General features: G+C 36.6%; 1 protein-coding gene across 10 annotated transcripts in view; it reads right to left on the reverse strand.

The window, feature by feature from the left end:
• PALLD (palladin, cytoskeletal associated protein) overlaps positions 1–14,389 on the reverse strand; it is a 187,394-nt gene that overhangs the window by 38,002 nt on the left and 135,003 nt on the right. For 7 of the 10 annotated variants that reach the window (XM_063156235.1, XM_063156236.1, XM_063156234.1 and 4 more), the window contains one exon: positions 695–1,387. The exons of 1 other annotated variant lie outside the window; for it this stretch is intronic. In XM_063156235.1, coding sequence (XP_063012305.1) covers positions 695–1,387 — 693 coding nt within the window. The remainder of the gene's footprint in view (positions 1–694; positions 1,388–14,389) is intronic. 2 more of the 10 variants (XM_063156239.1, XM_063156242.1) reach the window with 1 other exon arrangement.

Here is a 14,389-nt window from a genome sequence, read left to right on the forward strand (position 1 = left end):
TCTATGATGGGAGCTGACATCCTCCAAAATACTGTTTTGGCCTTTAGAGAAGACAAAAGGGGACAATAAGTGTGCGGAGTTGTCAGGGATAGGGATTCTGTTTGTTTTTATGCACTGCTATTTTAAATACCTCCCTAAACACTTTCCCAAACTTCCTCAGAACAAAATCTCTAGCCAAAGCCAATGAACTGTTATGGCCACTTTGTTATCAGATGTATACTTTAACACCTTGTATTTTCAGTATCACAAAGCTATATGGACTTCTGAAAGATATACTCTTTACTTGAAATTTCTCTATCTGCAGATGTAATAGGAACAGAAACGGCAAATATCACTGAATAAGTGACTTTAAAAGAACTGGGCCATGAGAAGAGTTTTCTTGGATCTCCTTTCACTACCCTGGGCCTGCAGAGCCTTTTGCTCCTGCTTTCACATTTTCTCAAACTCCAGTTTAAGGCTTCAGCTTCTCATGTTTTGTGCTCCTACTGTAGGGCTCTTTCAGAATCTCACTTCTGTGAGGGTTAAAAAACTATCTCACATCTCTAGCACAGAAGCACTTGCAATTTATTCACACATCTCTCCCTCTCAGATAACTGCTAACAGCAAAGGACCCTAGAAAAGTACAAATGAAGCAAGTGCAATAATCTTCATTACAATCTGCAGTACAGCAAGGAGCTCATCAGCTGATACTTACGGAGGCGTCACTCCTTTCGGGAGGCCTAATGCGTTGACAGAAACGGGTGGTGGCTGGGATGGCAGCATGGAGCTGAGAAAAGCTGCTGGAGACTGGCTGGAATTAGGAAATCTTGGAGTTGGAGACAGGCTGTGGGAAGGTGAAGAAAGTGAAGGAAGAGGAGGGGGTGGAGGAGGTGGAAGTGGAAAGGAATCACACACTGGATATGTCGCTGTTGGACTAAAGACAGGTGGAGGTGGGGGTGGAGGGGATGGAGAAGAAGGAGACCAGGCATATTCCCCTTCTGGAGCAAACTGCTGAGAGAAGGGAGGAACTGGCACTCTCCCAAACTGTTTCTGAGAAGCAGTTGGAGACATAGGAGAAGGAAGGCTAGATGTGGATGACCCAGAAGATGGAGTCACATAACCTGAAGCAGGGCTGATGTTCTGGGCAGCAATGAACTGCTTAGGCCGAGCATAGTTGAAGGAGCTGGAAGACTGCATGGTTGGGGAAGTATGAGAGTTAAGAATACTCATTGGCACAGGAGAGGTGGCAGACTGGCTGGACTCAAGCTCCTGGAAGGAGGGGGGAGGAGGAAAGGAAGGAGAAGAGGGAGGGTGCTGATGATCAGGTTGCTGTTGGTGACGATACCACTGTCCACTTTCTTGTTCCAGACGAATTTGGTTCTGCAGCTGCTGTATTTTTTGGGGGTCCCTGCGGGAAGGAAAAATAGACAAAAAGATGATCAGACATGCAATTCTGGCTGGAGAGGAGGTAAAACTTCCACTGGTCTAGAGTCCAGGAAAATTGAAAGAGAGGGAAAGTTTAAAGCATTTACATATGTTGAATAGCCCCACTTCTTCAGAGTTAACACAGAAGTCCATTTTATGTCCTTAAGATGAAGGAAAAAGGGTATGCATAATAGAATTTAACAGAGCCATCAATTCTTCAAAAAGATAAATTATATGGCAATGTGAAGCACTTAGGATATTTTAAAGGCACAATGCAGAAAATGGAATTCAAGGTAAAAGTACTGAAACTCTTTCTTTTTGATTCGTGTGATTTTTTTTCAACATCCCCCTTTCAATGATAAGGCTGAAATATTTACCCAGTAAAAACTTCAGCCATAGCTGAATTTCTGCTGTAGCCTCTATGGGCCAATCAGACAGACCTAATTACAATCATACTTTTAATGAAGTACTTGGAGACAAGGGACCAACTTCTGTGTTAGAACCATCCATGTATGTAGATGAGCAAAGACTTCTGAGAAACATCTGTAACCTAGGGAAGCTGTGAACTGAGCTTCCCCAGGTCTTTAGTCCCACTTTTTCTCCCCAGTTTTATTTTCAACTGTAGGTCCTGAGATGAATCTTAGTAGATACTTCATATAGTTCTGAGGCATTGCAATAGTATCAGCTCAAACGGAAGTAAGAATTTAATTTAGAAATTCAGAAATTCACTGGAAGAAGAATAGAGACTAAAAAAGTTAATATTCAGGAGCACTCAGAACTCTTAATTAAGGGGAAAAACTGAAAGAAAAAAGTAAAATGTTCAGCACTGGGGCAAATCAGAACTGGGGGGTTTTTTGGTCTCAATACAGCTGTTTGAAAAGACATTAAGCTCAAAATTAACTGTGGTCTATCATGTGACAATACATCAGACTAGCTTGCTTGAAATTGTCCTTTTTCAGCTGGAAAACATACCTTTATCTCAATACTCCAAATATCCACAAAATTTCAGCATATGCACATATAACTTTTCTGTATATTTAATATATAGATACTTTATTGTATACAAGTATGTCACTGTTTATATATAATTTAGGTCATCTAAGCAGACATTTTAGAAGCAGTTTGCCTAATGCATGGCATATGAATGTATGATTCTGGCACAACAATATACTTTTGTTGATAGCAACAAAATTAGAAATGGTAATAACATAATATTTTCCACTTGAAGATTAATTTTGATATTCCAACCATCTACATTTTCCAGAAAATGTTTTCTGACAATAATTCTGCTTATGATCTCTGGCCAAAGGAGATTGCTTAGATAAGAAAAAGGGGAGCAAGCTGTTTTAGGGCAGAAAACTGAAAAATGAGTAACTTATACTTAACAGTTGCCTTTCTTTGGTATTGTTGTTGTAAAGATGGTTCAATTCTAGCAATGTCGCACTAACAACACAAATTGCAGCACTTAAAAGGAGATTAACTTTTTAACTTAAATTAGCAACAAGAACATTTGAAAGTTACAGTTCACTTTCTAAATTTTATAATTAATTTTTTAATCCCTATCAGTTTGACTTTTCACTCCACAGGATGCTGGCTGAAACTTATTCTATTTTTGTGAAATTACTTAACATTCATCTTTATTTAAATCAGTTAAAACAACACAATTTTAGTTCCCGTCAACATTTGACTTGCTTAGTTGATGACAGCAACAGTTCTGGTCACTTCTGGCTGGACAGAGAAAATCCTGTAAGATTACTACTTTCACCTCCTTCTGCATCTTTGGCCTGAATATTTGCAGACCTACTGTCCAATACCTCTTAGTTATTTTATTTTTCATCATAATCATCCTCAACTTTTTTATTTATTTATTACAGACAGACTAAGGTAAAAAAACAAAAAAGGGGACAATTTAGCATTGTAAATGAGGTGTTGAATATAGAAGAAACTTAGCTGTCTCCAACACTACTATGTTTATCCAACAAGTGCTGAAAGCAAGTAGGAGTGCCATGCCTTGAGACCTTTTTATTTGCATTTGCCAAGTCACATGGCGCTGCGCCCGGCCAGCAGCATCCCACAAATGCCCATCTATGGCGCTGCCAATGCAAGTGCAGCACTGCAGCGCTGCCCTGCACTGCTGCTGACCCCGCCAGGCACAGCCAGAGACCAGAATCTGGGTATCTCTACAAAAGGGTGACAGGCAAAAATGAGGTTGCTCAGCTCTCCCACTAAGCTTGACTTGAGGCTGCAGGAATATGCATGCTTGTAAATCAGGGTTTATTAGCTCAGGACAGTACTGATTCAGGTTGAACAGCTGTTGGTCAGCTTAGAATCCACCTAAATTAAGTGTTTGTTTGCTTAAAAAATAGCATGCAAACACAACCATTATCACATCACTCTATGGGGCAAAAAAACCACAAAGATCAGCTTAGAGTAAATTTTCAAGCCAGTTGTAAAAGTGCACAATCCTTGTCTGCAAAGGCATGTTCTCTACCTCAGAGCTATTCTTTTAACATCAGATACTGCCATATTATTTTCTTGAGGAGAGGTATTCTAGAGATGCGTCATTATGAAGGAGAAAAGGAGAGGAAACAATAACAATTCACCAGTGTTTCTTTGGAATGACACCATCAGTGGTGGAAGTTCTACATAGGTAGATCCTCTGCTGTGACAAAGGCAGGGAGAGCCCAGCTGCCAAAATTATGAAAATTATTAATTTCTCATTAGTAGGGAAACAAAGAAGGAAATTAAAAGAGTTTGGTTTTTGGATGAGATTACAAGGAAAACTAATTTAATTGTAATTACATCCTCTTTCCAATTAGTTGAAATATGTTTTGTAATTTTAAAGGGCACACATGCATTCAGGAAACACATTAAGCTTGTCTAAACAATAGAGCATAAACTTATTTTCTCATGTGGAATTTTTTATTTTTCCAAATAATTAATTATAACAATATAAGAATGAGCATATAAAAGTACTTTCTTAGCAAATTCAATCAGTAAATGATAAAGGTAAGTAATAAGAAAAAAAATCATAGCTAGGGTAAAATGAATATTGAGAAACTCCATCAACTCACTGAAAACCAGGCCTAGTACTACATAAATATGTTCAAAAGTTCTGCTTTAGAATTCATAATGTTTTTCCAATACCAGATACTATTAACTAAGATATTAAAATACATTTTCAGATGATCTGATAGGTATGCTAAGAAAGTTCCAAAATGCAAGCAGCAAGGCAGTAAGATGTTAATGAAAGCAGACATCAGTTACAACAGAGGTGAGGTTTCTGAGCCATGCTGCCTGTGAGAGCAGCTCCATGCATGGGTTTGGTACTGGGCACTCAGAACATGCTCAGTAAGGTGATGAGTTTCAGAGCTAAGGGATAGCAAGAAACATTTGAAAACAGATCTCAAAAGCAAAGAGTAGGGACATGAGACATTAGGTTTCTTGGTGGACAACAATGGTTGCCAATATGTACACCACAGTTGAATAGCTACTTGAGAAATCATGTTTTGAGGTATGCACTTGGTTTAAGTTACAATAGGCTGGTTCATATTTTTGTCCCATTTTCATAATGCTTTTTCTTCCTGATAACCTCTGTATCACATTGCTTTGAAAACAGAGCAGTATGTGACTGAGAATTAAACTGGTAATAACCCCCATCAGGAACTGCAACTCTTAAGTGCCTGAACAGAGTGGAGTAAAGGAGTGACACAGGTAGTGGTTGCACACCTCTCCAAGTCTCAACAAGACCTGGCTACTGAATTGCAGATAACATTACAGCAGATGGCATTCCCAGGAATGCAGTAAATCCTTCAAACTTAACCTCTGTTCTAGGCTCATTCACATATTCCCAGTATTATGGTATGTAAGAGCTTTACTTTTATCTTACATTACAAAGCTTATTTAGAGAAACAATGTCCTTCTTCTGGGAAGCATCTTACTGTTGGCAGTTTAATCATCAACTTTGTGTACCTTTAAACACAAAAGTTCATATGGAAGCCCTTCTATCCAAACTGCCTCTCTTGGAAGCAGAAGTTCCCAAAAGAAAGAGAAATGCTGTTGTAGCCTTGAAGCCTTTGTATATGAAATGAACCCTACTGAGTTATGCCTACCATGAAGTATGCAAGGACATTGAAATTTAGTCAGTGTTTCACAACACAGTACACAAAGTAAATGGAAATAAATGACCACAGGTAAAGAACCAAGACTAAGTGATGTTTTCTATAGCATTTTAAAATTCCAAATTTTGTCCCCCTGATCTCAATAAAATAAAATGGAAAACGGACAAAGAAGGGCAATTTTTGTTGGAAAGAAAGAGTCCTATTTATCTCAGGTTGTGGAAGAATAACAAGCTCCCTTCTGCCTCAAGTCATTCCTGAGCAAAAGCAGATCAGCCCCTTCACAATCTTATCAGTGACCTGCTTTTTGAGAAACAGATGGCGCAGTTCTACAGAAATATACAAAACATACCACTGAAACGAAGGTACAGGAATATTTTAAATAAAAAATTATCAGAATTAAGCACAATTTAAAAATGTTGAGCTATTTTTCTAAGTTAAGCTTCAAAAACAATGCCAGAAAATGCCTGTATATTTGGGGTAACAACTACTCATCTCCATAAAGTCTACTTTCCAAAGAAGATCTAGCTTCTAACTCAATACTATTGCTTCAGAATTATGCCAGAGCTCTACCAAAAGGGAGACACTCACTATCACACTGTATCAAATGGCAGGGGCTCTTCTCACTGAGTTCAATGTCAGCAACTCTCTATGTATAGATGTATTTTGTGTATGTGTACATTTAGAAATATTTATCTCTAAACTTCGGTATTTATACAATAAATACCAGGATGAATTTTTTTCCATAATTTTTAAATTTATTAAAATTGGAATGTATCACATATATTTATATCTTTCTAGCTCCTGGCAGCCAAACTGGATACTTGCTTCTGCATCTATGGTTCCCAGCAGCTGTTAGGACAGATCTGCCAGGTAGCTCTTAAAGACATTTAATTTGCTTTCTACAAGTACAACACGGGCATTTTGCTGATATAGTACCTGTTGAAAATTAGTAATTTTCTTAACTACTTCTGAGAGCTACTATTTAAGAGACTAAAATATACATACCAACTTATCCAAAATGTGATAGCAAACTCTGATACCTGGAATTCTACTCTTGACAAAATTCCTAATACAATTTAAATTTTTCCACCAAAATTACCAATTACTGAGTTGTTAAAAATGAAAAAACCCAAATCCTAAATTAATGTGCCAGTAAATTAATTATCAGATGTACTGAAAAGAAATACTCAGAATACAAAAGTAACTCAGACTGAAATATCCACTGAATAAATATTTGCTTATTTTTAGAAATGTTAAAGATCTACATATATGTCAAGGCAAGAATGTGAAGTAAAGGGAGAATAGTTGTCTCTTTTAACAAGAACTGCTATGTATCCAACACACAGACAGCCTCCAGACTGTATCAATACAAATGAATTTAGACAACTTTTAGGTTTTATGAGACTGAACAGTCCCTTAGATTGTGGGAGGAAAAAAAAAAAAGGCACTGTTTTAAATGCTGCAGGGGTTCATATTTATGTAAGACTAGAATTAGTCTTACATTACTACGACTAGAATTATCAGTTAAAATAAAAATGGGGGGGAGACAGGTGACAGAGGGGACAGGATGGAGGAAAAACAACAACAACAACACACAGAAACCAGCACCAGTTTGGGTTCTAGCAGGAAAATATTCAGAGGTATATTTTGTCTATACTAACATTACAGGGAGGATGCAGGTTGTCATTACAATTTAAACCTCACGCTGGGTAGCTTGATGAAGAACTGTAACCAGGAACCAACTCCAGCAGCTGCAACACTTTAACAATTTTATTACCTTCCCTTCAAAGCTTAACAATCCGAAAATGCAGATTTACAGAAATATTTTCTGTATTTCAGATTGATATACAGGAGCATTTATAATTAGTTTCAATGTAAGCTAATACACTCCTAGAAGAAGAAATATGGTGCAAGAACTAACACAGGGACTGTGTTATGAGCACACTGTGAAGCTGAGCTTAACTTTTCATCTAAGAAACTTCATACACCCAGATGAGAAGTGTAAACCATCTGCATTGTTTGTGGACTCTTTTGTAAGGAAGTCCTGCTGTAATTTGGCTGCTAAAAACCTTTCTATCTATCCTAAAAAGTGGCAGTTGTAGCTGTGCCCATTTTCCACTCTGGTTTGGTTATCTGTCAAACACATCAAGGTAATTTCTGTGCTAAGGAAACCAAAAGTGGAGAGGGTGCCAGTATTCAGCAAACACGAGCCATTCTTTCAGAGACAGGAACCATTTTTTACCCCTCAATACCACTGCGGGGACATTTTTCAAAACATGCACCAGTGAGATAACACATTTAGCTTGGGTACAGAAAGAGAGGAAATGGTGCTCTTGTGCACATTCATTTTCCCAAAAGTCATAAAGATACAATACAGCTTTAGTAAAAATGCTAAACTTCATATCTCTGGTAGGGTTAGATCATAAGAATTAGTCTGGTAGTCAAAAACCTGTCAGGCTTGGTTATTCAATTGTGTTGCACAAGTAATGCACAGGCTATCCAGTGACAGATATAACAGGTAAAATATTACACAGGCAACAGGTTTTACTGAGAAAGGAAGCTAAAAGTGTTATGTTATTAAGAGGTAAATTGCACCAAGACATTAATTACAATGCAGGTTCCAATCAGCTGAATCAGCCCAAAGTGTAGGAAATAATTTCTTGGAATGCAGGAATGAACTGGCCTGCAAACAGAAAAAGAGGTCTTCTGACTTTGGTTATGCTATACTAAATTATGTTCTGTGCTGACTGGTATATATTCAAAGAAAATATGGATTGGAAAAAAATCTAAGTATGAAAAACTGTGTTAGCCTAAAACCAAAAGTGAACAGAAGAAAAAGATGTAGTACTATCTCACTGGAACAATACATGCACAGTTGCCTTTTTTAATTCACATATTTATTTTAAATTAAATATATTTGATTAACAAGATGCTGTATAAATCATCACATCTTATTACTACTGATCACCAGAGTTAGGAGATTTGCTTATTTTTATGCCACTCAATAACTGTTACAGTGGGCTTAAAATTGAATTTCCAGGTCTTCAATATTAACATTCCAGTATCTGTCAAGTGTGTTCTTTGGGTTACATATAAAGATGACTGATTTGTACTATTGAAAGAGATTTTCTTTGTGAGGAAGAATGGATAATATACTAAAAAGGGATAAAAACTGAGTAGCTACTGGGTGTTCTGCCATTAAAGGGAGCACACAGTTGCTCACAATGTGTTTTTAGGAAAATTAAAATTTCAACACTCTATTAAAAATACTCACAAAACTAAGGCAGTTTTAGAACCTAAGTTCTAGGCCCTTTTATCAGCTACTCTGTATTCACAAACAGGTCTGACATTTGAGCAGGTAGCTGCCTCATGTAAAGCTGGGATATTACCAGCTGACACATCAGTAGTTTATGAAACTTAGTGGAGGCACCCTATTCTTAAACCACCATATGAAAAGGAACAACTGAAAATGAAATAAATACATATGAACTGGTATTTAAATGAAATAATTATATACTTCTGCAATTCCATTACAACAACATATGATAGACTTTAGGTGTCAGCCCCATCTTAAAGCCATAAGAGTTTAGTGCTATACCATTCTTCCTGAAGTCCTTCTGTGCGCACAAAAACAAGCCCCTCAAAAACATACACTAACTTTTATGGAAGAAGGAGATGTACCACCAAGTAAAACCAACTGCTAAAGACAGTAAAAATCTTTCAGCCCTGTAGTCAGGAGCATTGGAAACTGAAAATAACATTGCAGCATTGCCCAGAAATTTTGTGACATTTATTCAATCAATACAATCTTAACACAATTATAACTTTGGCTTGGTACAGCAGAAGATGCTATATCCCCTAAAATAAAATAATTTACAGGGCACTGTCACACCTTATCTAGCCAGACCTGTAATTCAGAACTGCGAGTTTGGAGGCTGAACTTTTTTGTTTGTTTTCTGAAAGGTGTCAACCCTGATGTATAAAGAGACAAGAAAAATTATGATACCCAAAATGTTGCTAAAGCACCCTCAGATATGAAGGGATGCTCCTTTTTGCAAAGGTATTGTAAACATAATTTCCCCACTGCTTAGCTAAAACAAACAAACAAAAAAAATCTTTCAGCAGTATTACTAAGCAGAGGCAAAATCCACCAACGGTACACAGATGTCACTGCAGTCAAAACCTGCTTTTAGGTAGTCAGAATATATTATGTGCCTGAACACTTAAATAGACCCGACCAGTACTAATTAGATTCCTTGTCACCAAAAATAGAAACAATGCATACTGTTGTTACATGAATTTGGACACCAACATACAACCTGAATTAGCTTTTTGCAATGGCAACACAATTTTAAACAGAATTTTGCTCATAAAGAGATATAGTAATGTAATGGTGAGATTTTTATTTTAAAACTGCTAGCTAAGTGTACAGTATATTGTTCTGGAAAGCTTAAATGGAATACCTTATGCATAAATGGCAGAGCAAATAATTTCTTTTGTACTTCAGAGTGAAAATACATTCCATAAAGATGATTCACTTCAGGTACTATTTGTTTTTTACTACAGCAAACAACCTTGAGTATGGGAGACATCGAGTAAAGACTTCTTCTCTGAATTAAGCTGCACCTTAAGTGATGTATAATCACATAAAAAAGAAGGAATCATACAGGCAAACATGCGATAATAAACATTTGTTATAGACAAATACTGTGCCAATGAGTATGAATGGCTGGTTCCTTCCCTAAAATTGTTCTGAATCTTGCTTAGCTCCCAGTGAAAGCAGCCAGACATCTTTTACAGAGAAAAAAAAAGGAAGAACTATATTTCATTTCTTCCCAAATGAAATTGTGACCAGCATGGTAAGTAGCCAAAAACAAGGAACCTGATGCTTCTCCTAAGGAACAGTAAGGACATATCTGCATTTGGGTTTTTGCTTGGGTCAGAAATGTGCTTTTGAAACAAATTTCCAACCATTTCCCACTTCCTTTTTCTCTGGTTTGCATCCATGAGAAGCCTCTCGAGAACATGAACTCCTTTCCTATCAGGTGAAATGAACTAACCAACCCGAGCCACTTATGAGTCCATGGAACAGACTAGAGCTAGTCCAAAAGGAAAAACCAAAATCCCAAAGCTCAGTGACCCTGAAGTGTGCAGATACAACACCCTCAGCATGTTTCTTCACTCTATGGAGCCACCCTTGTTTCTGTGCACTATTTGCTAATGTAGTCTATACATAGAATAAACTACCATGAAGTGATCGTCAAACCATACAATCTAAGAGGCTTTTAAAACTAAGTGTGTATACCACAAGAGGTTCTGGCTTTACATTTTGTCTGTCAATTTCTGGTAAGTCAAACACATCTCTTTCTAAACAAATACACTGACAATTATTTTATTTGATTTACAGGGTTTTCTTTATAGGATTTCTTTACAGTTTCAAAGTGTACAACATACTGATGTGTAATATATGTCAAAAACAGGGTATCTTGCATATTATTTAACACTTACATACTCAGAGACAATGTATTGACCTATCCTAGTTAGCAATTTTACTATTTCTATGTTGTTGTACAGATTTTCCTATTTGATTGCCTGCAGCTGACCTCTAGAAATCAATTCCACTCCTCCCACTCCTCTGCCCTGCAGTAAAAACCTCCCAGACAAAACAAACATGTCTTTTTTGCTATCAGTCTGATCACAGAGTAGTTTGTATAAAGCTAGTTACACAGTGTATTTCTCAGGATTTAAAACCATTTTGTCTGACAATTATGAAGATTCTCTCTTTATGGACTCAGTATTTTGATGACTCATGCACCTTCTTAGCCTGGAGCTGGACACTCTCTCAGAAAGAATATTAGAAACAGCACTTGTCAGATTTAAGGGTTCCAAGTTATATTTTTCCATATTTATTAGGATAAGATTTATGTTAAAATGAACATTCCAGAATGGATGACAAGAAGAGTGGTTTACCTACTCCTATAGTAAAGTTCATGTAGTTTATCTTGACCAACAGCAGTTTGTTTTGTCCTTATTGTCCCTGTTGTAAAAGGTTTTTACATTGAATTGTTTATGTACTTTATTCCTGCCCACAGCAGGAAGGTTGAAACTAAATATTCTTTAAGGTCCCCTCCCACTCAAACTATTACACAATTCTATATATAAATTGTTTCCTTCACATAAGTAGACTACTAAAATTACATTTGGAAACTATTGGTAAATCACTGTTAGTAAACTGAAATTAGAAAAAAGTAATCCATGCTTTGTTTCTATCATTCTAAGTACTAGGAAGATGTAGAAACTGCAATACATATCTCTCACAATTAATCCAACATTGTAGTAAATTACTTATTAATTATTATTACTTATTTATTAATTTATCCAACATGAAGTATATTACACTTGGAGTCCAAGCTGTTGTGATACTTCTCTACAAGTATCACAACAGTTTGGACTCCAAGTGTAATTTACTTCAAAAACTGCTGAGATAGAGAAAGGGAAAAATCAGGCTGTGCTTTGATAAATGACCAATAGTTTCATACAAAATATGTAATTTAGGACTTCCATGTAACTTCAGCAACAGAAGGATATTGACAATAACAATATTGGAAACACTAAAGTCAGCATCACTGGAGATCATACGGTTCTTCCTTTTTTCACTATGAATTTCCACATGATCCTGATCCTCTCAGCAACACTCAGATCATGGTGTAATGCTGGTCTGCCTTCTCATCTGCCTCCCTGCCTCTTCCCTTGGGCTACCAGCACATCTTCACCACCCCATGTGAGCTTCAGAAGGCCTGCCTAGGGTGTACCAAAATTCATGACTTTACCCTCTATCTCACTGCATATTCTAGCTTCTCTGGAAAACCATGCTTCATTCTCTGGAAAACCATGATTCATTCTTGGGAAAACACTGGTCTAAAATAACCTTACCTACTACAGTTTTCTACCATGAACTCAAGGAAAGTTATTTGATGTGTTTAAACCTGCATGACCCTTGTGTCTCTGGGCCAGTTTACTTAAGCTACTCTGTAGCCACAAATAAAATTTACACAGTACATTGACCTTGTTTCTCACTTGAAGGATCCTCCTAGTTCTATCCTCTTTCAGGTAGAAACCTCAAGCATAGCACTCAATGAAAGTATACACAAAAACAAAAGCATTTGGATGATTTGAGGTCCGTTAATTGATTAGACAAATCATATAAAATATGCAGAAAAATAAGTAAAAATCAAAAAATCTATAAAAAACCAAAAATAATTTTAAAATTTGGTAGTTTTTGTCATAAAGGTATAAAATAAAGGACATTCAAGTTCTCCAACTAGTTGTGCTATATATCAGAGAAAGTGTGCACCTAGAACTGCAGAAAGATTTTGCTGCTTAGTATTTCTGTTTGGAGGAAAACAAGTCCATTCCCCTACAGTCATCCTCTTTCTCATGCCAAGACTGTAATGAGTCCATGCACTCAGACTTACCACACTAATTACATTCTCACGCCCTAAAGGCAGCGTTGTTTGAAGCTGTCCATTTTTTGGTCATTTCATAAACCTTCAGAGACTGAAGTTTTCCAAATGAATTTCAAGACTTCAATATTCAAGTTACTTAAATAATCAGTAATCCAGAAGGCCTTAGTTTAAAAAATGGGGAGACAAACTTTGATAGCACATAATTCTTGCAGTACACTGTCCAGGCAATACTTCACAGATTAGTTATGTCTGATCTTCTACACTAGGGAGAACATTTTCCTGCAAGAGCTTAATACTAGAAATGGCATCTCATGATTCAAGATTTTTTGTTTGATTTAAATTTGTCTAATGTTTAAAATCTAATCTGAAATTAAGAGGAATCAGTAAGGCAAAAGTCCTAGTTTCATATAATTCATAATTGCAGGAAATGTTTTTTGACCCTTGGTTGACTCAAAATTTTTTCTCATGATTTTTAGCAGCATGATCTACTTCCCCAATGAATCACTCAGAATGAATGAGAAGAGATCTGCATACTTGGAAATAGCAACAGAATCTCACAATCATTTTCAAATCTTCTAAACATTAGACAGCTTTATATTGCTGAAACAAGCTCCAGATGTGTAAAACAGTAATATTTGATTTGTGATATGACTAAAAGATCACTTGCCTTTTTCTACTGGCCTTCAGTTTGATGTCATGTTGCTCTAATAGTTCTAGTCAAAAGGAGATACATAGGCAAATGTTCTCATCACTCTTCTTTGGCATCTCACATAACTAGTAGTACAGCCTCCTAGAGAGCCAGGGAAACCCCCAGGGTGCAGTTCAGAGTGTGTAAATTTGATGCTAAACGTCAGAATGACGTATGAAGACTCCCTCAAAAGCATTTTAGAAGTCATCCCAAAAAACCACAGGCTTCAAAATGAAGACAGAAAGACAGACAACTCAGATATAAGCAGAACATACATAAAATGTTTAATGCATCCTCAGTAATGCAGATAAAAATAACACAACCCAAAATTCTTTCTCCCACCCACAACTTAGTCGCTCACGAGACAACTGAAGAACTCATAATACATCACATGGTTTCACAATCACACTAGACTTAGCATTTAATTTATTAAAGTACCTTTTTCCCCATATACATTATGAGTTAGTTAACTAGTATGACCGCTCTTATTTATCAATTAACAAATGTATTCAGTATTCTCGCTGAGGAATATTCTTTTAGGTGGAATTAGTATCAGGGAGGATCCATGCTTCCAACACTACCACACCCATCTAGTGTCACCATGTAGGAGTAGAATTAATAGAAAAGGTCAAATTGTTTAACAGCATTATGAAGTAACATTGTTAGAGTCAGGAAGAAATCTTGTGATTATTTATCAACACCATCAGCTG

Source organism: Melospiza melodia, chromosome 5 (genome assembly GCF_035770615.1).
Source record: "Melospiza melodia melodia isolate bMelMel2 chromosome 5, bMelMel2.pri, whole genome shotgun sequence".
NCBI lineage: Eukaryota > Metazoa > Chordata > Aves > Passeriformes > Passerellidae > Melospiza > Melospiza melodia.